Below are 21,826 nucleotides of genomic sequence, written 5' to 3'. Positions count from 1 at the left end.
TTACCAGTAGCCATAATATAGAAGAAAAAGAATTACACCAACATTCCATGCAAGGACTCTATTGTTCCACACAGACTCTAGACCTCTATTGTTCATAGTGGCAGGAGTCTCACCTCTGAAACACAGACTGATATCTCATAGTTCCATTATGAATGTATTATTTCTACCTGGTGATCTATGCAGGTGCTCACTCATTAAAACCAATGGCTTTAAACTCTTGTGGACCCTGCTTAAAGGACCCATCTTGTGTGCCAGTGGATCAGTGAAGAAAACCAATTATATTATGTGTTTTCCATAGAGATACCAACCAATTAGGATTTATGATTTATTTTACCAGGAAAAGTCTCATTGAGCTTAACAATCTCTTCCAATTTAATTGTCCTGGCCAAGATGGGCAGCAGCACAATGCACAGGGTTGCAGACATGAAGACATGAACATAATTTACAATACAATAAAAAATGACAAAATATCTCATATTTCTCAATATTCGACATCAGGGATCAAGCAGGGGCAATATAAATCAGGACCAAGGCACAACACCAGAGCAGACTAAAGCACAGCACCAGAGCAGACTAAAGCACAGCACCAGAGCAGACTAAAGCACAACACCAGAGCAGACTAAAGCACAACACCAGAGCAGATTAAAGCACAACACCAGAGCAGACTAAAGGCACAACACCAGAGCAGACTAAAGGCACAACACCAGAGCAGACTAAGCACAACACCAGAGCAGACTAAAGCACAACACCAGAGCAGACTAAAGCACAACACCAGAGCAGACTAAAGGCACAGCACCAGAGCAGACTAAAGCACAACACCAGAGCAGACTAAAGCACAACACCAGAGCAGACTAAAGACACAACACCAGAGCAGACTAAAGACACAACACCAGAGCAGACTAAAGGCACCAGAGCAGACTAAAGCACAGCACCAGAGCAGACTAAAGCACAACACCAGAGCAGACTAAAGGCACAGCACCAGAGCCAGACTAAAGCACAACACCAGAGCAGACTAAAGCACAACACCAGAGCAGACTAAAGCACAACACCAGAGCAGACTAAAGGCACCAGAGCAGACTAAAGCACAGCACCAGAGCAGACTAAAGGCACAAACCACCAGAGCAGACTAAAGCACAACACCAGAGCAGACTAAAGGCACCAGAGCAGACTAAAGGCACAGAGCAGACTAAAGCACAACACCAGAGCAGACTAAAGCACAACACCAGAGCAGACTAAAGGCACCAGAGCAGACTAAAGCACAACACCAGAGCAGACTAAAGACACAACACCAGAGCAGACTAAAGCACAGCACCAGAGCAGACTAAAGCACAACACCAGAGCAGACTAAAGCACAACACCAGAGCAGACTAAAGCACAACACCAGAGCAGACTAAAGCACAGCACCAGAGCAGACTAAAGCACAACACCAGAGCAGACTAAAGACACAACACCAGAGCAGACTAAAGCACAACACCAGAGCAGACTAAAGCACAACACCAGAGCAGACTAAAGCACAACACCAGAGCAGACTAAAGGCACCAGAGCAGACTAAAGCACAACACCAGAGCAGACTAAAGACACAACACCAGAGCAGACTAAAGCACAACACCAGAGCAGACTAAAGCACAACACCAGAGCAGACTAAAGCACAACACCAGAGCAGACTAAAGGCACCAGAGCAGACTAAAGCACAACACCAGAGCAGACTAAAGCACAACACCAGAGCAGACTAAAGGCACCAGAGCAGACTAAAGCACAACACCAGAGCAGACTAAAGCACAACACCAGAGCAGACTAAAGCACAACACCAGAGCAGACTAAAGCACAACACCAGAGCAGACTAAAGACACAACACCAGAGCAGACTAAAGCACAACACCAGAGCAGACTAAAGCACAACACCAGAGCAGACTAAAGACACAACACCAGAGCAGACTAAAGACACAACACCAGAGCAGACTAAAGGCACAACACCAGAGCAGACTAAAGGCACAGCACCAGAGCAGACTAAAGCACAACACCAGAGCAGACTAAAGCACAACACCAGAGCAGACTAAAGCACAGCACCAGAGCAGACTAAAGCACAGCACCAGAGCAGACTAAAGCACAACACCAGAGCAGACTAAAGGCACAGCACCAGAGCAGACTAAAGCACAACACCAGAGCAGACTAAAGACACAACACCAGAGCAGACTAAAGGCACCAGAGCAGACTAAAGCACAACACCAGAGCAGACTAAAGACACAACACCAGAGCAGACTAAAGCACAGCACCAGAGCAGACTAAAGGCACCAGAGCAGACTAAAGCACAACACCAGAGCAGACTAAAGGCACAACACCAGAGCAGACTAAAGCACAACACCAGAGCAGACTAAAGGCACAGCACCAGAGCAGACTAAAGGCACCAGAGCAGACTAAAGCACAACACCAGAGCAGACTAAAGACACAACACCAGAGCAGACTAAAGCACAACACCAGAGCAGACTAAAGGCACAGCACCAGAGCAGACTAAAGCACAACACCAGAGCAGACTAAAGCACAACACCAGAGCAGACTAAAGGCACAGCACCAGAGCAGACTAAAGCACAGCACCAGAGCAGACTAAAGCACAGCACCAGAGCAGACTAAAGCACAACACCAGAGCAGACTAAAGGCACAGCACCAGAGCAGACTAAAGCACAGCACCAGAGCAGACTAAAGCACAACACCAGAGCAGACTAAAGCACAACACCAGAGCAGACTAAAGCACAACACCAGAGCAGACTAAAGCACAGCACCAGAGCAGACTAAAGCACAACACCAGAGCAGACTAAAGGCACAACACCAGAGCAGACTAAAGGCACCAGAGCAGACTAAAGCACAGCACCAGAGCAGACTAAAGCACAGCACCAGAGCAGACTAAAGCACAACACCAGAGCAGACTAAAGGCACAACACCAGAGCAGACTAAAGGCACCAGAGCAGACTAAAGGCACAGCACCAGAGCAGACTAAAGGCACAACACCAGAGCAGACTAAAGCACAACACCAGAGCAGACTAAAGCACAACACCAGAGCAGACTAAAGGCACAACACCAGAGCAGACTAAAGACACAACACCAGAGCAGACTAAAGCACAACACCAGAGCAGACTAAAGCACAACACCAGAGCAGACTAAAGGCACAACACCAGAGCAGACTAAAGACACAACACCAGAGCAGACTAAAGCACAACACCAGAGCAGACTAAAGCACAACACCAGAGCAGACTAAAGCACAACACCAGAGCAGACTAAAGGCACAACACCAGAGCAGACTAAAGGCACAACACCAGAGCAGACTAAAGGCAAAATGCCCTGCATCAAGGAAATACAGTATACCTTTATTAGTTATTTCCGAAAATGTAGAAATGGCTTTATATTGGGATTCTTTTCATATGTTTGATGTTTTTATAACGATGGAAATATGCAGGGAAGCGGGCACACAACACACACACACGCACGCACACACACACACACACACACACACACACACACACACACACACTTGCATGCGTCTCATAAATCCATTCCAAAGCCATTGTAGGAATTCTAGTGATTCCGAAGGAATATATTGGATATTTAGACATGACTTTCCGATCAGGCTGCATTTTATATGAGGTTTTAGACCTGCCACTCATACTAGAGACAAACCAACTGGGGGTCTTCCGAGGCAACAGATGGAAAGGATATTTTCACTGAAGTGTGTCTTTGATTGAAGGAAGAAAAAAAAACTGCCACCACAACGATAACTAGAACCACAACCAAGACGGAAGTGTTTTCACTTGAGAAACAATGTTTCTTTTATAGCTATAGTTTATAGTTATGGTGCTTAGGTGTGAGAGAGGCTTTAGCTAACCAGGCGTATTCACATTGTATTCCAGGGTATTCTGTGCGCTGCAAGACTAGTAGCAGTGCCCATCACTGGTTAACCATTAACAAGGTGACCTGTTGGGATGTTAGATCCTAATGTGGAAAACTGTGATTTTATATGTCTGCACTTTATGTGCTCATTTTATGCCTGTCTTTTTTCTGTTGTGAAGCACTTTGAGCTGCAATTTTTGTATGAAGAATCAAGAGGTTTATTTGTCACATACATACCAGGGCATACAGTGAAATGCGGGGGGGGGGGGCGGGGGTGCTATACAAATCATGATTGTGTATTATTATTAGTATAACCTGCATGCTATTAGTTATCCCTTCTCCTAACCAGGGTGTTTGTCTCGCCATTGTGTTGCAGGTTATGGACTCTGTGCGGCCAAGGCCCAGTACCCCATCGCTGAACTGGTGAAGTCGCTGTCCGAGGCCGGCAAGAAAGTCAGGTAAATACCTGGACGGAACATAAGAGCGGAGGGTTACGGTTGTTTGTCCATGTGCAGCGGCGACAGGCGAAAAAAACTATTCACATGTTCAATATATCAATACATATTCAATTCTTATCTTCTATCGATTCACAAATATAAAAATATAAAATAAAAACAGCAATGATTCAAAACAGCAATCTACAATAAAATATATGCATATATCGATAATCTAATCGTGACGCAGAGAATCGAATTTGGAGCGGCAACATTCCCGAATCGGTGCACGGTTACAGTTACCAAGGCGACGAGACAACGGAACGAACGTACCGTGGATGTTGAAAAGAGAACACGAAGACGAGAAGTACAACGAAAGTAAAGTGGAAAAAAGAATGAAAGAAGTCAAGAAAGGAGAGAGAGGAGAGGAAGAAGCAGAGGAGACCAACCTGAGGAGAGAAAGAATGAAAGAGGGAAAGAGGGCAGAGAGTTAGAGGAGTTAGAGGAATGAGAGCGGCAGAGCGGAAGCTTGTGTAATTGTCCTGCCTCCACCGTTTGATCCTGGCTGCTGCAGCTGCTGTTACTTAGAGCATTTGTACTTGATTAGAGGGTAGTGGGTGGTCAGGGAGAGAGAGAGAGAGGAAAACCCCCGTTCACCCACTCTCTTTGTCTCGATCCGTTCTCCCCCCCCCCTCTCACTCTCTCTCTCTCTCTCTCTCCCTGTCGGATACACAGGCTCTCTCTCTCTCTCTCTCTCTCTCTCTCTCTCTCTCTCTCTCTCTCTCTCTCTCTCCCTGTCAGATACACAGTCTCTCTCTCTCTCCCTGTCCGATATGCAGGCTCCCTCTCTCTCCCTGTCGGATACACAAGCTCTCTCTCTCTTTCTCTCTCTCTCCCTGTCAGATACGCAAGCTCTCTCTCCCTGTCAGATACACAAGCTCTCTCTCCCTGTCAGATATGCAAGCTCTCTCTCTCTCTCTCTCTCTCTCTCTCTCTCTCTCTCTCTCTCTCTCTCTCTCTCTCTCTCTCTCTCTCTCTCTCTCTCTCCCTGTCAGATACGCAGGCTCTCTCTCTCAATCTTACTCTATACACGTCTCCCATCATGTTCTTGTATATCTCTTATATTTCTTCATCTCTTTCTTCCTCCTCTACCTTGTGTCCTGCTCACAGCCCCACCCACATCCCCTGCTTCCCTCCCTGTACCTCTCTCTCTCTCTCTCTCTCTCTCTCTCTCTCTCTCTCTCTCTCTCTCTCTCTCTCTCTCTCTCTCTGCCAAACCTGCTACATGCACTCTCTGTGGAACGACATGACATGGCTAATTGAGTTTGGAAGCTACACACAAGTACACAAACACACACTCTCACTGGCAATAATACCAGACTGTGTGTGTGTGTGTGTGTGTGTGTGTGTGTGTGTGTGTGTGTGTGTGTGTGTGTGTGTGTGTGTGTAGCCCATCAGAGGCATTCAGTCACCTCGGGCAGTGTTAGTCGAGTACCAATGCTCTGATCTTAGCTGTGGCTCTGTGATCATAAAACCTGGTCTAGTGTGTGTCCTCAGGCCCTTCCATCCACTACCCCCATCCCTCGCCTCCTCTCTTCCTCATCTCTCTTCCGCACATTACCACCTCTGAAGACCCCCCCCCCCCCCCCCCTCTTCAACCATCAAACCTCTTTTCACATCTCCCTCTCTTCCTCCCTCCACCCACCTCTTCCTCCCTCGGCTCTTCATCTGCTTCATCTACCCCCTCCCTTGTGTCTTCCTCTCTCTCGCTCTCTCTCTTCCTCTCTCGCTCTCCCTCTCTCTCTCTCTCTCATCCCCTTGTCGTTTCCCTTCTTTTCAAGCTCTTTTATGACCCCTGGCACCGCTCCATTAAAGCGCAGGCCTGCTCCTCTCTTCTCTCGGTGTCTGGACATTACTCACGCGGTGCTGCTGAGCACGCGGGGCTGTAAATCTCCGCGGCCGTGTATCGCGGAGCGCTGCGAGTCTCCGGGATTAGCCGGGTTTTATATTTCCTCTCCAAGGTCTAACATGAAAACATAAAGGTGAAACATGATGTCTCTATTAATATACATTTACATTGAGTCATTTTTAGTTGACGCTTTTATCCTGGTGGGTTAAGGGAACGAGAGGTATTGCAGCAGTGCCAGGCTTGAGTGTATAGTAGTATAGCCATAGTAGCATAGTCGATTTTTTATTCAGATAGCGATTGAAAAAGTGTGTTTTTAGTCGACAGCGGAAGACTAGTCTGGATCACAGGACTGAGACTGTGGCTATAACTAAGCATGCCATTGGATGACTATTTTAGTAGAATGGGAAGCCCTCTGAGAAGTGGAGTGACATGGGCTGACTTTGGTAGGTTGGAGATCAGGCTGTATGAGTTGAACTCCTGTCAAATGGGGCGTAACTCGGTTAAATAAACTTGATAACCAAGTGCAAGTTGAATTTGACTTTTTAGCATGGCATGCATTAGTAATCCATCAGTATCTATGCTAAGATCTATTTGTATTTCTTCTCTCAGGTTTGGTATCCACCCAGTGGCTGGTCGCATGCCCGGTCAGCTCAACGTGCTATTGGCTGAGGCAGGCGTACCCTATGACATCGTCCTGGAGATGGACGAAATCAACGCAGACTTCCCCGGTAAGACCCGCCCCTTCCCACTTGGTCCAAACCTGTGTCATTAATTCAAAGTCTTTCAACTGTCTTTCAAAACTGAGATGGTCATCTATTTTTCATACACTGAAAAATAAACCTCTCAAAATGATTCAGTTCCTATACATTTTTGCTGTGTCACCTGCATAATTCTAGAATCGTTCTAACATACAATAATGTTTTTTGTCTTTTAAATGATGAGCGATGAATATTGCCCCATTAAAATGGCAGAAACTGTTATGCAACAAAGATGATTCCGTTCGCTTTTCCGCCAAATTCTGCCAGCTCACTGGCACCCGTTTCCAAGTACTGATTACACCGGGCGAGTGTGAAATTATCCTAGAATCACTGTTCGCACAAGGTCCTTAAAGTGCTTAAAGTGCTTAAAAAAGTCAAGGCCTGGAATTCCTTGAAAACATATTTTTTTTAACAAGGTGCTTAAAAGGTCATTGAAATTCAAATCAACCATTTGCGTTGTGTTGTGTTATTCATCCATGATAAAAATGTTCTGAATCAAGAAAAAAATTATTAATTTAAAGTGTAACTAATTGTCCGAAATTGGTTTTAAGCCATACATATTATATATATATTATATTTATATATATATAAAGCAGACTAATGTTTCGATGGAGGAGAAGAAGACGTGCTCTGTGGCGAAACATTGAGTGTTTGCACCAATAGAATCGCTAAATCGACCGCGTTGCTCCAGACATGTGATGTGTTTCGTGTCCACCCAGACACCGACCTGGTCTTGGTGATCGGCGCCAACGACACGGTCAACTCTGCTGCCCAGGAGGACCCCAACTCCATCATCGCTGGCATGCCTGTCCTGGAGGTCTGGAAGGCCAAGCAGGTGAGACGCTGCAGATGTGCCCGTACATGAGAGAGGCAGAGAGGGAGGGAAGGGGAGAGAGGGAAGTCTGTGAACTAGAAATGGGTCAAATGCAACTTTAGCCTTTGGTCTTTTCACAACAGAATCCTCTGTATTTAAAAGTATATACCCGTGCAGGGCCTCTGCAGGCATACACACTCACTCACACACACACACACACACACACACACACACACACACACACACACACACACACACACACACACACACACAGTACACATACGCACTCTCACACTCTCACACACGCACATACTGTACACATACGCACTCACACATACACATACACACTCACGCACACACATACTATACACATACACACTCACACACACACACATACACACTCTCACACCCACACATACTGTACACATACGCACTCTCACACACATACACACACACACACACATACACCTACACTCTCACACATACATACACATACACACTCTCACACACACATACTCATACACACTCACATACACACTCTCACACACACATACACATACACTCTCACATACACACTCACACACATACACACTCATACACACACACACACTCTCACTCACACACATACACGACACGTAGACACTCACTCACACACTCACTCACACACACATACACACTCACATACACACACACACTCTCACACATACACATACACACTCACACACTCACTTACACACATACTCTCTCTCACTCACACATACACACTCACACACATACACACACACACATACAAACTCACTCACACACACTCTCACTCACACACATATACATACACACTCTCACACACATACACATATACACTCTCACTCATACACATACACACTCTCACTCATACACATACACACTCTCACTCATACACATACTCATACACACTCTCACTCATACACATACTCATACACACTCTCACTCATACGCATACCGTAAATCCTCAAGGACGGGTCTTCTACCGTACTTTTCGCACTATAAGCCGCACCTGACTATAAGCCGCAGCAGCTAAATTGAATGATGTGTACATATATAAGCCGCACTGGACTATAAGCCGCAGGTGTTTTAATGTTTAATTACCATATGTAATTAGCATTGGGACACAATACTGTCGGACAAATAACAAGAATTAACTAATTTACAAGTTGTATTAAGTTTAGCAAATAAGGGAACAGATAAATAACATTTCAATGCAGTCAAAAAAGTTATATTTTGATTTTTACATTTTCGGGTTTGGTCACGTCGAGTCACATATAAGCCGCACTGTTATATAAGCCACAGGGTCGAAAAATCTGGGAAAAAGCCGCGGCTTATAGTCCGAAAAGTACGGTATTTACCTCAGCTGCAAAGAGCACCAGGCCTTTATTAGAGAGAGGCTTAGGTCGCTTTCACACAGGGGCTGTTTGGTCCGGACTATCGGAACAGAATTCGATAGTCCGGTTTTTCGGGTTTGTGTGAATGCGCGTCGAACTCGGTCCGCGGACCAAACACACAAACTCTGGTCCGACCAAAAACATAGGTCTCGGTTCGCTTCATCGGACCAAACGCGGACCAAATATAGGAAGTGCTTATTATTATTACCACTGCGCGCGGCATTCACTGCAAAACAAGCACACTGCATCTATCTATCTCTCTATCTATCTCTCTATCTATCTATCTATATATCTATCTATCTATCTATCTATCTATCTATCTATCTATATATCTATCTATATATCTAACTGTGCATCTTGGGTAGAAGGAAGAAAAAACGCGGCTTATTATAATTATTATTATTACCGAGGCGCGCGGCATTCACTGCAAAACAAGCACACTGTACACATATGGGCAGAAGACCAAATAAAACAGCTACTTGTGTGCACTCATAAAAACAACGCGGTGTACAAGTTGTTTAGCGAGAGGATGGTGGTAATGGGCTTCAATAGAACAATGGATCAATGTCACGTCAAAATAAAAAAACTCTGCCTCCGCTGATCTGGAGGGCTCGCAGTCCACACACACAGACACACACGTGCGCGCGCACACACAGGCTCGCAGCCACACACACACATTTCCACTCTCTATTGTCCAATAGACGAGCGCCATTTTCTACCGCGTGACATTGTTCAGAAAGTTTTGGTGCGCCTGACAAATTGCTGTGTGAATGCAGACGAACCAAATGATGAATGCAACAATGTTGCAACTTCACCACCAGAACCGCACCGAGTCCACCAAAACTATATGTGAAAGCACCCTTATATAAGAGGCAGGCCTTACTTTCTAAAAATGACACTCATGGACATAATCCCTTCATTTTCAGACTTTTATTGCATTATTATTATTATTATTATTTTAATACGTACATTGTCTGTACATTTATTTAGACTAGCATTGGTATTTAAATATTGAGTGCAGTTGAGTAATTGTGGGATTAACGTAATTCACACACTGAAGTTGGAACTGGGTTGCGGGGTCCGGGGACGATTTAGCGTGTGGTACCTTCTCGACTTCCTCAGTCGAATCGAGTTGATGATAACATGCAGTGGCTTTAGCTAACACTATCATAGCATCATGGTCTGTAATGTGTCAACTGGACAAAGCCAGCCTCGCCTGCCAACGCCATATAGATAGCGAACGTTAACGTTTGCAAACGAAGTCAACGTCATCCAGCTGACACCACAGATCTAGATATTATGACAACGTTAGCTAGCGCTAAAGCTAACGCCAACCAGAGGGAAACGTTAATGTACGGTAGTCAGTGTAGCGGGAGGCAGCACTTGATTTGCATTGGCAAGAGATTATCTCATTCTATATCACGGCACACAAAAAAAATATTTACGGTACACATACACACTCTCACTCACACACATACACACTCACTCATACACATACACACTCTCACTCATACACATACACACTCACTCATCAACCTTTATTTATACTCGAAAAGACAATTGAGGTCACCCTCATTTTCAATGTCGTCGAGACTTTACAGACATTTCAATGCATACATTTATACAATATAACAATACATATTAATAACTATCTATATACTGTAGTATAAAATGAACATAGACATAAATCAGCACACAGATTGACAGAATAAAAAAAAAACTGCATAAATTGCAGACATAAGAATAGGTACACTATAAAAGACAATAAAAGTAGTGCAATGTAAACGTGCAGACTTAATAATGGCATAAAATAAGTACAAAAGTACAATGTCGCTCGAAGGCATGTGAACCCCCCCGGAACAGTCAGTCCCCCCAAAACACCCCACACATCAATCCCTACCACATCCCCATCCAAGACACACCCCCGATAAAGCACGCCATGACCGAAGGAAAAACACAAAACAGCCCGTGTGCCACTCACATTGCCATGCACGGCAACGGGAATGCCAACCCCACGGGCCGCCCCATCTCCCGGTGCCCTTGCCACCACGAGGAAAGCCAGCGAATCCCACACCCCCACCCCCAAACTCCACAGAGGAATGACAGGCCACGCGCCCCAGGACCCGCAGCCACGCCAAAGGAGACACGACTCCACACACTCGAGCAGACAGACACAACAGCGGCCAAACGAGAAGACACGCAGGATCGGGACGGTCCGAGACGACACCGGGACACCCCGGGACACAGCAGAAGCCACAGCGACACATACACACTCTCACTTACACACACACATGCACATACACTTGCACATGCACGCCTGAGGAAAGGCACACACACATACTGAGATTTAAAGAAGTGACACATGCACACAATGACCTAAAAATAAATGCACACACACACAGACACACACACATACACACACACAGACACACACAAAGGCCTTAAGATACTTATGGAAACACATACACACACTCACACAAAGGCCTTAAGAGACATGTGGAAACACACACAGGTACAGACTGTTACAGTTCAAGGTGCGGTTCCATCCTGTTTGTGTGTCACACACGCAACACAAAATGTACACACACTCACACACACACCTAATGAAATGTACACACATAGTAAGTGCCCATCCAGCCAGGCCCGGCCCGCTGCAGGCCCAGGTGCGCTCCCATCCGGCTCCCATTAGCGCTGACTGTGTTCCTGTGGAATGATGACATGTGGAGCATCCCGCTGGAAGCGCTCCGAGATCTGGGACACACACACACACACACACACACACTCCCTAGGGAAATCACAGAGAAATGACTACCTAACTATACACACACACATTGAGAAACCTTCCGAGACACACACTCTTGGTCACGCTCAACTACTTGCAGCCACAAACACACACACACACACATGCACACACACACTCAGACATACACACTCTTGGTCACGCTCAACCACTTGCAGCCACACACAGACAGACTCGCTGAGAAACATTCAGACACACACTCTCTAGACATGCTCAACCACATGCAGCCACACACACACTCACACACAAACAAACATACAGTACACACACACACTCTTAGACACACTTAAACACTTACAGAGTTCTCCCACAGACACGCATTCATACTCCCGTGAGAACACACAGTCAAACAAATAAAAGCTACTTTTATTCCTTTACTTGTGTCCATGAAGTGCTTTCATCCTGCAGGTCAGTTGGTGTAAAGATGTTATCTTCTTTGTTCCCCATGACTCATACTCTAGGAGTAGGGTCTGTGTGTGTGTGTGTGTGTGTGTGTGTGTGTGCGTGCGTGCGTGTGTTTAGACGGTAGTGTATGTGTGTGTAGTCTCTAGATTGTGTGTGTGTTAGCGCTGAGCCCGAATGTTCGGACCTTCGTTCGTTATGTTGGCACTTGAATCTTAATTAATGGGTTCGAACCTCCGCTTTTTTATTTAATTTCAAATTTAAATATTTTTAAAATATATATATCAGAATGTGATATATATCGGAATATCACAGTACTGTGTTGTGTTTACAATCATTTAAAAGTCACGAAAGTCAGCGTCTTCAAATATGATGCCTAAAGGGCGATTCATTTAGCGCCCCAAGCAGAGTCAGCGTGTTAGGGAGTCGGGACTGACGTGATGACGACAATGATGAACGCAAAGAATGAAATGAAAATCAATGCAGCAATAAAATGTTGAAATGTATACAAAAAATAAAACAGCTATATATTTCCATGGGATATGACAATATTACAATACTATCCAAATGTGCACTGGATAAAATACCGTAATTCCTCTAATAGTAACCCCGGCTTGTATTTGTTTCAACTGTAGCGGGTACCAGGCTTGTATTAGGAGGAGGCCTGTATAAGAGGGAGGCCTATATTTCAAATTTTCAAACGGATCATAATGAATAAATCAACATTTTGTGTCAGTTTGAACCCAGTCAAATGTACTGGGTTCATTTATTGAAACCAAGTACTGTATGAAATAGTAAACAGTGCAATTACAGGTGGTCACTGGTCATTTCAACGTTTTCAAAGTGAAATCAAGTAACTAGCTCAGTATGCAGCTCAGTATATTAGTAACCCGGCTTGTATTAGGAGGCCGGCTTATAATTGCTTAGCTCAAGAGCGCACCCGGCCATTAATAGAGACCCGGCTTGTATTTGAGACCCGGTTACTATTAGAGGAATTACGGTATATACGTTCACAGTTCACATTAATAAAACAAATTGTCTATTGGCTGAGCGAGTGACATCACGCCTGGATTCACGTCAACCAGGAAATAACTAACGCTGTAGTTTCAAGTTCAAGTTTATTTAACACATTCCCTGCCATTGGTTATATCCATCAATATAGCCAGTCTGCCACCACTCTAAGCCTATGGAGATGTTCACCTTCTTTGCAGGGCTATAACTTTTTTAATTGTATTGCTAAATTGACATTACTATGGCCCATTCAACATCGATTATCTATCGTTCTGGATGTAGGAACATTATACTTTTTCATTCAAACATTCATACAAAAATACCTTCTAGAATATAAGTATGTTTTTATCGTTTTCTGCAGTAATTCCTAGAACGTGAGTTATAGGCATAAACGCATATATAGATTATCGATTGCCGTTTATTCCCGATACACGCTATATTAAAAAATGCAACTGTATATGATCCTATACGTTATGCGTCATCATGCGCGGAGGAAAGGGGGGGGGGGGGGGGGGGGTCGTTTATAATTCCGTGATCGTCAGTAAATGCTTTATGTAGTATGGGTAATATATTGATCAGATCGGTTTGCAGTGAAATGAATGAACAATTGGGCTGAAAATGACGTTAGCGTCCTCTTACCGTGCGTCAATGAGACTGGCGGTGAAAGATCCCATATATGAATTATGAATGCCATGGCGAAAAAATTTAATATTGATCAGACAACGCATGGCGGGCAATAACGCTGTACAGCATGAACGGCGGTGGATGTGGCAGCACATGTGAATCCAGGCGTGGATGTCATAGTAAAATACAGAATATTTTTCCATGAAATGCTTTTTTCTGTATGAGCTCCTGAGTGTGCTAGATAAAATAGATAAAAAGTATAAAATAGACAAAGTCAAGAGTACGTAAGCAAAAAGTGTTATAGCTGTTGTCGTCGTCGCAAATTGATAATAATCACAAGATTACATCCAGTGCTTGGGTGGCGCAGCGGACATTGCGCTCGTCACCAACGCAAGAGACACCGGGTTCGACTCTGGCTGTCGGCGTTGGCTCCGGCTTGGGCCGGCCATCATACTGACTCAATTGGCAGAGTTGGAAGTCGATGGGTGGTAATCTGGACGTTGTGGACAGCGACTCCTACAGGTCGATTGGGGATGCCTGCACAGCAGAGACAGGAAAATGAGAGTCCGCGCTGGCAGGAGAAAAGATGTGACAGGCTGCCTCCTCGTGTACCGGAGGGGACACATGATGCAAGGCTTCTATCCTCCCTACAACCGGCCAGTGGGGGGCATATGCGAGCAACGTTCAAGACAGCGGAGGGAAGAATTGGCACATTGGGATGGGAGAAAAATAGAAAAAGAGGAGAAAAAAGTGGATAAAAAAAAAGATTACATCCAGTGCTGGATCTAACTAAATGGATTTATGGAAACACATTCATGGAAAGTTCAAGCCCGGACCACAAAGCTTCTGAAAGGGTTAGCGCGACCCGCGGCGGCTCTTCCAATACGTTCTACCGGCAGCAAAAAAAATTGAGTCTCAGCCTCTGCGTTATGATATTATGATATGAAAATGTAATTGTAGTGCTGTCAGACCTGGATACGGGTTGTCTTTTCCTTTTATTTTCTTCTCTGAGTGCTTCGTTTACATGTTAAAATCACAAACGATTTTCTTCTGGGAGACGATGCCCCCACACACCCACCACTGGAAACTACCTTTTTTTTCACCAATAGGCAATGTCGCCCCCCATAGGATCTATAATGATTAAATTAATGAATGAAAAAAAGATGGTTTGAAAAACCCTGCCGAAGTTTGAATCCTAAAAACAGGCTTCGGGGACAGCTCTAGTGTGTGTGTGTGTGTGTGTGTGTGTAAGTGTACGTGTGGATGAATGTGCGTACATGGTCGCAGGACTCGCAGCTATTGCAGATTCACTCTAGTTTTTTTTTTCTTTTTTTTCAAATTGAGTGTCACTTGCTACAGTAGCTCAAAGACTTATTGTTGTTGATCCTGTGGAAGACAGTTTTTGAAATCTGCCAGAAAAAAATCAGTGACCGGAAGGGGAAGAGAATTCTGACTAGATTAGTCAACCAATGGGAGGTCCAAGAACCTTTGTTTTTGGAGGGAAACATAGATGCTGACTCCTATGGCACAGCACTGGTACACTGCCTGTGTTCCTAGTTAAAGGAAGTGTGTTTTGTATAGACTGCGTTTCCTGTTTAAGGCAATATATTCTGTATATGACTTGATGATGTTTACGTACCCTGAATGTACCATGTGTGAGTCCTGTTCCCCTCCTGCTGGTCCTGATTGCCACGCAGGCCTTACCCCTGGTTGCACCCCTGTCCCAAATGGAACCATGTGCCCCATGCATTATGGATGAGAAAGAGGAGAGGAGAGATGGGGAGGGGGAGGAGGGCGAGAGAGGTTGAGAAGCACGCGTGAGGGAAGGGGGGAGAGAGAGAAATCTTACTGGGGATGATTCCCTGGTCACGTTTGATTGGTTACTACGGTTGTCGTCCTGGAACTGTTGATCGGATTGTCCTGATACCATCTCTAGAAGGATCCAAGGATCTTTCATCGTCATGGTGAAGAAACACAGTGCCAACAGATGGGAGAGATGGAAGAGAGGGAGTAGTGAGGGGGGGGGAGAGGAGAAGAGGAAGAGTCGGGACAGGGAAAGCCCTTCTGGTCTTGATTTAGATGGTCGTGGAGGTCATGAGAGGCTACATATCTCCGAACTCCCGTCTTCAAACTCTGTTTTCATTTAAGTGTTACTGTCTATACGCCGCGCAATGTTAATCATCTGAGCCTGTCTGTCCCTCCCCCCAGGTGATTGTGATGAAGCGCTCGCTGGGCGTGGGCTACGCAGCTGTCGACAACCCCATCTTCTACAAGCCCAACACCGCCATGTTGCTAGGCGACGCTAAGAAGACCTGCGACGCCCTGCAGGCCAAAGTCCGCGAGAGCCAATAGGAAGGCTCTGCCCCCCCCCCCCTCTCAACGGAGTGCTCCAATCAGAGCAGAGACAGGGTGGGGGAGATGGAGGACTGAATGCAGTTTCCCAAAAGTATCTCACCATTTAGATCATAGATAGTTCCATTTTAAGCCATCGGAATGAAGATAGTTTGGATTATGCAACAAAGATGATTCCGTTAGCATTTCCACCTAATTCTGCCGGCTCACTGGCACCCGTCTCCAAGTGCTCCTCACACCGGGCGCGTGTGAGATGATCCTCACTAGCCGGAGGTGGAGTGGAGGCTCATTGGCACTCGAAGTTAGTAGCCAAACTCCTTGGCTAAGATGGTCTTTGTTCAAATGTAAGCCTAATGAACAAAGATGGCTCCATTGTAAACCAGTGGAAGACAGATGATAGTAGATAGAAGATTCTTTTGGGAAACCCAGCCCTATGATCTATAAATGAAAGAAACAGCAACGTATGTCATGGAGAGTTTGCATGGTGATTTGCATGGGAGCCAAGGAAGGTCAATACTGTAGATATCTGTTGAATACCACTCCACTCCCAAAGTCACTCTGAAACTTTGTGTATAGGATGTTTTTATTTCTCTTGAGATATTTGACGCTTCTTTTGTTTATAGAGTCCTAAGGCGAGGGAGTGTGTGTGTGTGGTTATCAAGGGGTCAAATTCTATTTCAGTTCAGGCAGTTCACATAACAAGCGACTATTTAAAAGCCACAATCACATTTTTAGATGTATTAGATTAGTGTTGAAGCTTTTTTTGTGATTTGAGAAATCGTAGCGAGATCTATCTGTTGGCTGAATTGAAATTGAAGTGGAGGGGTCCGAAAATGTTCATCTGTGGAAAAGAAGAGATGCAGGAGAGAAGGGGCCACAACAAGCAAGTAGTTAGACGGTAGCATTAATGTAATGTAATTTCCAGTGTAAAGATTGTCCCCTCTCCTCTCTTTGCTGTATTACTATGGTTTGATAAACTGTTAAATAGCTGTTTCTCTTTGATAGATCTATTTACTTAACAAGACCTTTTGTCCCCAAAAAGTGGATTTTCCTCTATCCCTTTTTTTGGTATACAACCCGAAAGGAGAAAAAGAAATCAAAAACAAAGAAGCAAAACAAAACAGTGAGACGTTTTTGTAAAGATGTTGTTTCACTGTCGGTTCATATATCCTGTTTTATACTATTGCTATAAAAGTTTTTATATTTTAGGCCTAATAATCCGGATCATAACCCTATAACGTTTTTGGTTTTCGAAGCGCAGTCTGTTTTTAACATTCTGATATTCATAGCCAGTTCCAATCATATTGTTTGCTTTTTTATTCTTAATTTTTTTTCATCCTTTTTTCTTGAGTGTGTTTTTGTGCCCTGTGCTTTTTGTGTGTATTACACAGGTTCCGAAAGCTGTTTGAAATCCATTTACATTTTCTCAGAGATTTAATTTAGTAATATATTTAGTAATAAATAAAACTAATATCAATGTCAATAAGTTAAAAAATATATAAAACTATTGAATTGTCCTAGAAATGTCACACCCCACCCATATGGCAAACACTCTTCTTGAGTAATTGAATGGATTTTATAGTCTTTGTTGACCTCCAGGTGTGTTCACCCATCCTGTGTGACCTGTATTGGTACAGATGTTACAATTATGTGATTCTGACCTTTGACCTCGAAGGTGAGGACGTTCTTTGTTTTTTTTGTTTTTTTTTAAGTGAATGTGGCGTCATTTTGCCCTCAGTCACTCCAATAAGATTGTCGTCATTATCGCTCCAACCACAGATGTGAAGGATCACTCTATGAAGTAAAGCCAAATGGTAAATGATCAATACGCGGGGAGAGTGGTGGTCGTGATGATGACAGGTAATCATGTTCTGGGAATGTTGTTGAGATTGATGATTTAGGATTTTAATTTCTCTCAGTGTGTGCTCTGTATTCCTTGCCAACCCTTTCATGAATTTTTTTAAGATGTTCAACATGGTCACACAAAGTCCAACACCTGCCATTTAATTAAATCTGCCTTAACCCTAACCATGACCATAACCATGACCACCGCCTTTACAGTCGGGATGAGTTGAGAAGCAATATGTGTTCTGAGTTTGTCACACCACAGAAATATGTGTTATTAACCACCACGCCAAATTTGCATGGTTACATTTTTTTTTAAACTATTACAAAACCTAGCTCAAAAACAGCTAATTTAGCTGTTCAGACCATTTCTCAGGATTGTGGGGCGCAGTCAGATCACACTCACTTTCAGCTCAAGTGCCATTTAATTTGTTTCTATTCAATCATTAAAACGTGTAGTATGGCGTGAATTAAAAAAATCTATTTTCCACATACATGAAACAGTTAGCATTATCTTTGCTATACTACACTTCTGAGCTACTATCAACTCTGGGAGAACCATGCTAATGCACTCTAGTTTTTATATATTTTTAGGGAAGGGGTTACGCTAAGGATGGCTCCAGTGTGTCATCGAACCATGATTTCAGGCCCGCCAAAAAAAATCCTGAACACAAGAATGGTGAAAAACTGTTTTAACCTAACTTAACTTCTAACTCCATAATTCCGTCTTACTGTTACATGTTACAACTATTTTATAACATGTATAATGTGTTTAGAAACAAATCTCAGAATTTGCTTTATCTGAACTTCAACCTTCATTTGGATAGACTTGTAAGGCCCTATTGCAATTCAAACCAGATTTGCTTGTACACAAGCCTGAATAGATCGAGATAAATTGGATAGATACTGGACTAGCAAAGTGGTGGCTGCTCCAACTCTATGAGCTGGTATGTAAGCAATCTCGCTTATCTTACCCAGTCTTCTCAGATCAGCACAAGTACCATATGAAATTAGCATGGGACTGTTTCTGGGCACAGCCTAGTGTAATAATCGAATGTTCTCATCCTGGCACCAGGCACATTGACCAATGCAACTACCCTACCTCTCAATAACGTTTAAAATGACCAGTTGAACCTTGACCAATCCCCTTTCATGAAATCTTTCCGTAAAACCTGCAGTTGACCAATCTCATTCCACAGAACTTTACTGCATTGCATTATGTGACCTCTCACAGAACCTTAACCCGACCAATCGCCAGTGACTGAATCTTCCATAGAACCTGAAACTGACCAATCACAGAACCTTGCTGCATTACATTCTATCCCCTCTCACAGAAGCATAACCTGTCATCCTTAGATTTTGTCTTGTCATTCAACATTATATTCTTGACCATCAGACCTCAGTTTACCGCTGGCTACTTGTATATTTAGTGACATAGTTTAGCTCAAAGCTGCAAACTGTACTGTATATGACACTGAAGTATTTGAATGAAGGGTTATTGTTGTTACATGCAAAAAGATTTGATGAAAAAAAAGGATTGTACTCCAGCCCAGCTAGCCTGATGGATATACAACGTGATATTTGTATGTTGTTGCCATTTGCTGAGATGATGATCAAATTAAAGCACAATTTAAATTAAATTAAAAAGATATACATTTTCTGGTGATTGTCCAGAAGGTAATTTCCGCCTCCCCCTCGCCCCCTGATCCAGCAGAGTATTTTTGTATAGAGAACTCCCTGCTTGTGTAGAGCCACTAACACTTCATAGGGGCTTTGCCATTTGACACATTTCAATGTACCATGTTTTGAACTATGCTGTGAATGTTGTAGTTTTTTTTCTCATGGAGCATTTTCATCCCTTAAATAAACCTGGATTTACACCTAGTACTGTGTTGAGGTGTTCATTGTTCCTTCGATGGTCAACCATACAGTATACCAGTTTCCTAGAGTCGTGGAGTAACCGGAGAAGTTGTGGGATTTGAATAAGGCTGAGACGATAATGCCATTTGGATGAATCGATAAATCGGGACAAAATTATCCATAAATATCGATTTTTATATTATTATTTTGCATGTGTAAAAAAATGTAAAAGTTTAAAATAAATTTTACGTTAGTTCGTGTTTGTGTGTGTGTCACGTGCACTGACTAGTTTTTGCGGTGCTGTAGTTGGCCCACAACACACACACACACAAACTAAGGTTTTTTTTCTTTTTTAAGAAAATAGTATTTTATAAAAAATTACACACATGCAGAAAAATCGATAAGTGACGCCACTTATGGATTTCACTCAATTATCGATAAATCGATAAGTGGTCTCAGCATCATCCAGCTCAGCTGCTCATTAATCTAGGTACCCTTGTTGGAATAATATCTGAAATGGAACATCTATTTTAAGAACCAGGTGATGGTTGCAGCCAAAACAAGACCTGGGACATTCAAATAAGCAAATAACAACAAAAATAACATTTGAAGTTAGATGCTGACAAATATTGTCCATGGAACCCGTGTCGTATGTCATGGAAAAGTCGAGGTACACACAAACACATCTGCAGTTAATGACTTTCAAGCCTCTTTCTCTCTCTACCTGTATATCTCTGTATCTCCCCGCAGAGTGACAGTGCTCTTCAGATCTCTCTCAGCCTGAGAGGAGATAAGAGGCTGTCTGAGTGCTACTTGTTACCGGATCAAGCCACCCTCATCGTGCACACATGCGATCCCATTCTTCACAGGTCTATCCCACTATCTAGGCCTCATCTGGGTGGGTACAGAACCACTCCTCTTTTAAGTACTTCCAATCCACTGTCCCCTCTGATGAATAGCAATCAAGTGCGGTTTGTAGGTGAAAATGTCAGTGACGGGAACTGATATTTGTTGGTCATTATCAAAGCCCCCATGACAGACTCGTGCAATCCTTCCTCTGATGCACAGGGAGACCTGGGAGGCTATAGAGGTGGAACTCCCAAAACCCAGGTATGCACAATGTCCTGATTACCCCTCGTCAAATACCGGGTATTGCATCCACCTTAAGCCCTTATTCGTTGGAATGCCACCGCGGATATTCGGTGGAAGACATCCAAGTGCCATTCGCAGGTGGGATCCCATATTTTGATTTCATTTGTGGGGCCCCCATGGTAAACGCATGCAATCCCGTCCACATGAATTAAAGCAAACGCAGCTTTTATGTCGTTCACACGCGACCGTTTGTTGTGTTAACGCCAGCTTTAACCAGACTCACACTGTTTGATGTTGTCCATGCTGTGGCCATGTGATGACGGGCTGTGACTATCTCAGAAATAACTCTTTTCATCTTTATTTAAGGTTAGGTTTGGGATTGAGATCCACGCTTCCAGCCAAGAGCTGTATAGCCTGCTTGGGCACAAAGTCCTTCCCTTTGGAAGCGAGGCCCGGGTCATGCTAGGGATAGTGGATGGAGCGAGGCCCGGGTCATTGTACTGTAGGGTTAGTGGAGGGAGCGAGGCCCGGGTCATGGTACTGTAGGGTTAGTGGAGGGAGCGAGGCCCGGGTCATGGTACTGTAGGGTTAGTGGAGGGAGCGAGGCCCGGGTCATGGTACTGTAGGGT

The 21,826-nt window shown here is 44.0% G+C and overlaps 1 protein-coding gene across 1 annotated transcript in view; it reads left to right on the top strand.

The window, feature by feature from the left end:
* Positions 1-20,129, top strand: part of LOC311237162 (NAD(P) transhydrogenase, mitochondrial-like) — a gene marked incomplete at its 5' end in the record, with an annotated part of 51,382 nt that extends 31,253 nt beyond the window's left edge. The window contains 4 exons of the mRNA XM_084324971.1: positions 4,255-4,336; positions 6,831-6,949; positions 7,699-7,814; positions 16,257-20,129. Of these exons, the coding sequence (XP_084181097.1) occupies positions 4,255-4,336; positions 6,831-6,949; positions 7,699-7,814; positions 16,257-16,400 (461 nt within the window). The 3' untranslated portion in view covers positions 16,401-20,129. The remainder of the gene's footprint in view (positions 1-4,254; positions 4,337-6,830; positions 6,950-7,698; positions 7,815-16,256) is intronic.
* Positions 20,130-21,826: the final 1,697 nt, after the last annotated feature.

This window comes from Notolepis coatsorum (assembly GCF_963971535.1).
Source record: "Notolepis coatsorum genome assembly, chromosome: 11".
In the NCBI taxonomy this organism is placed as follows: Eukaryota; Metazoa; Chordata; class Actinopteri; order Aulopiformes; family Paralepididae; genus Notolepis; species Notolepis coatsorum.
This window is presented reverse-complemented; position numbering and strand designations above follow the sequence as displayed.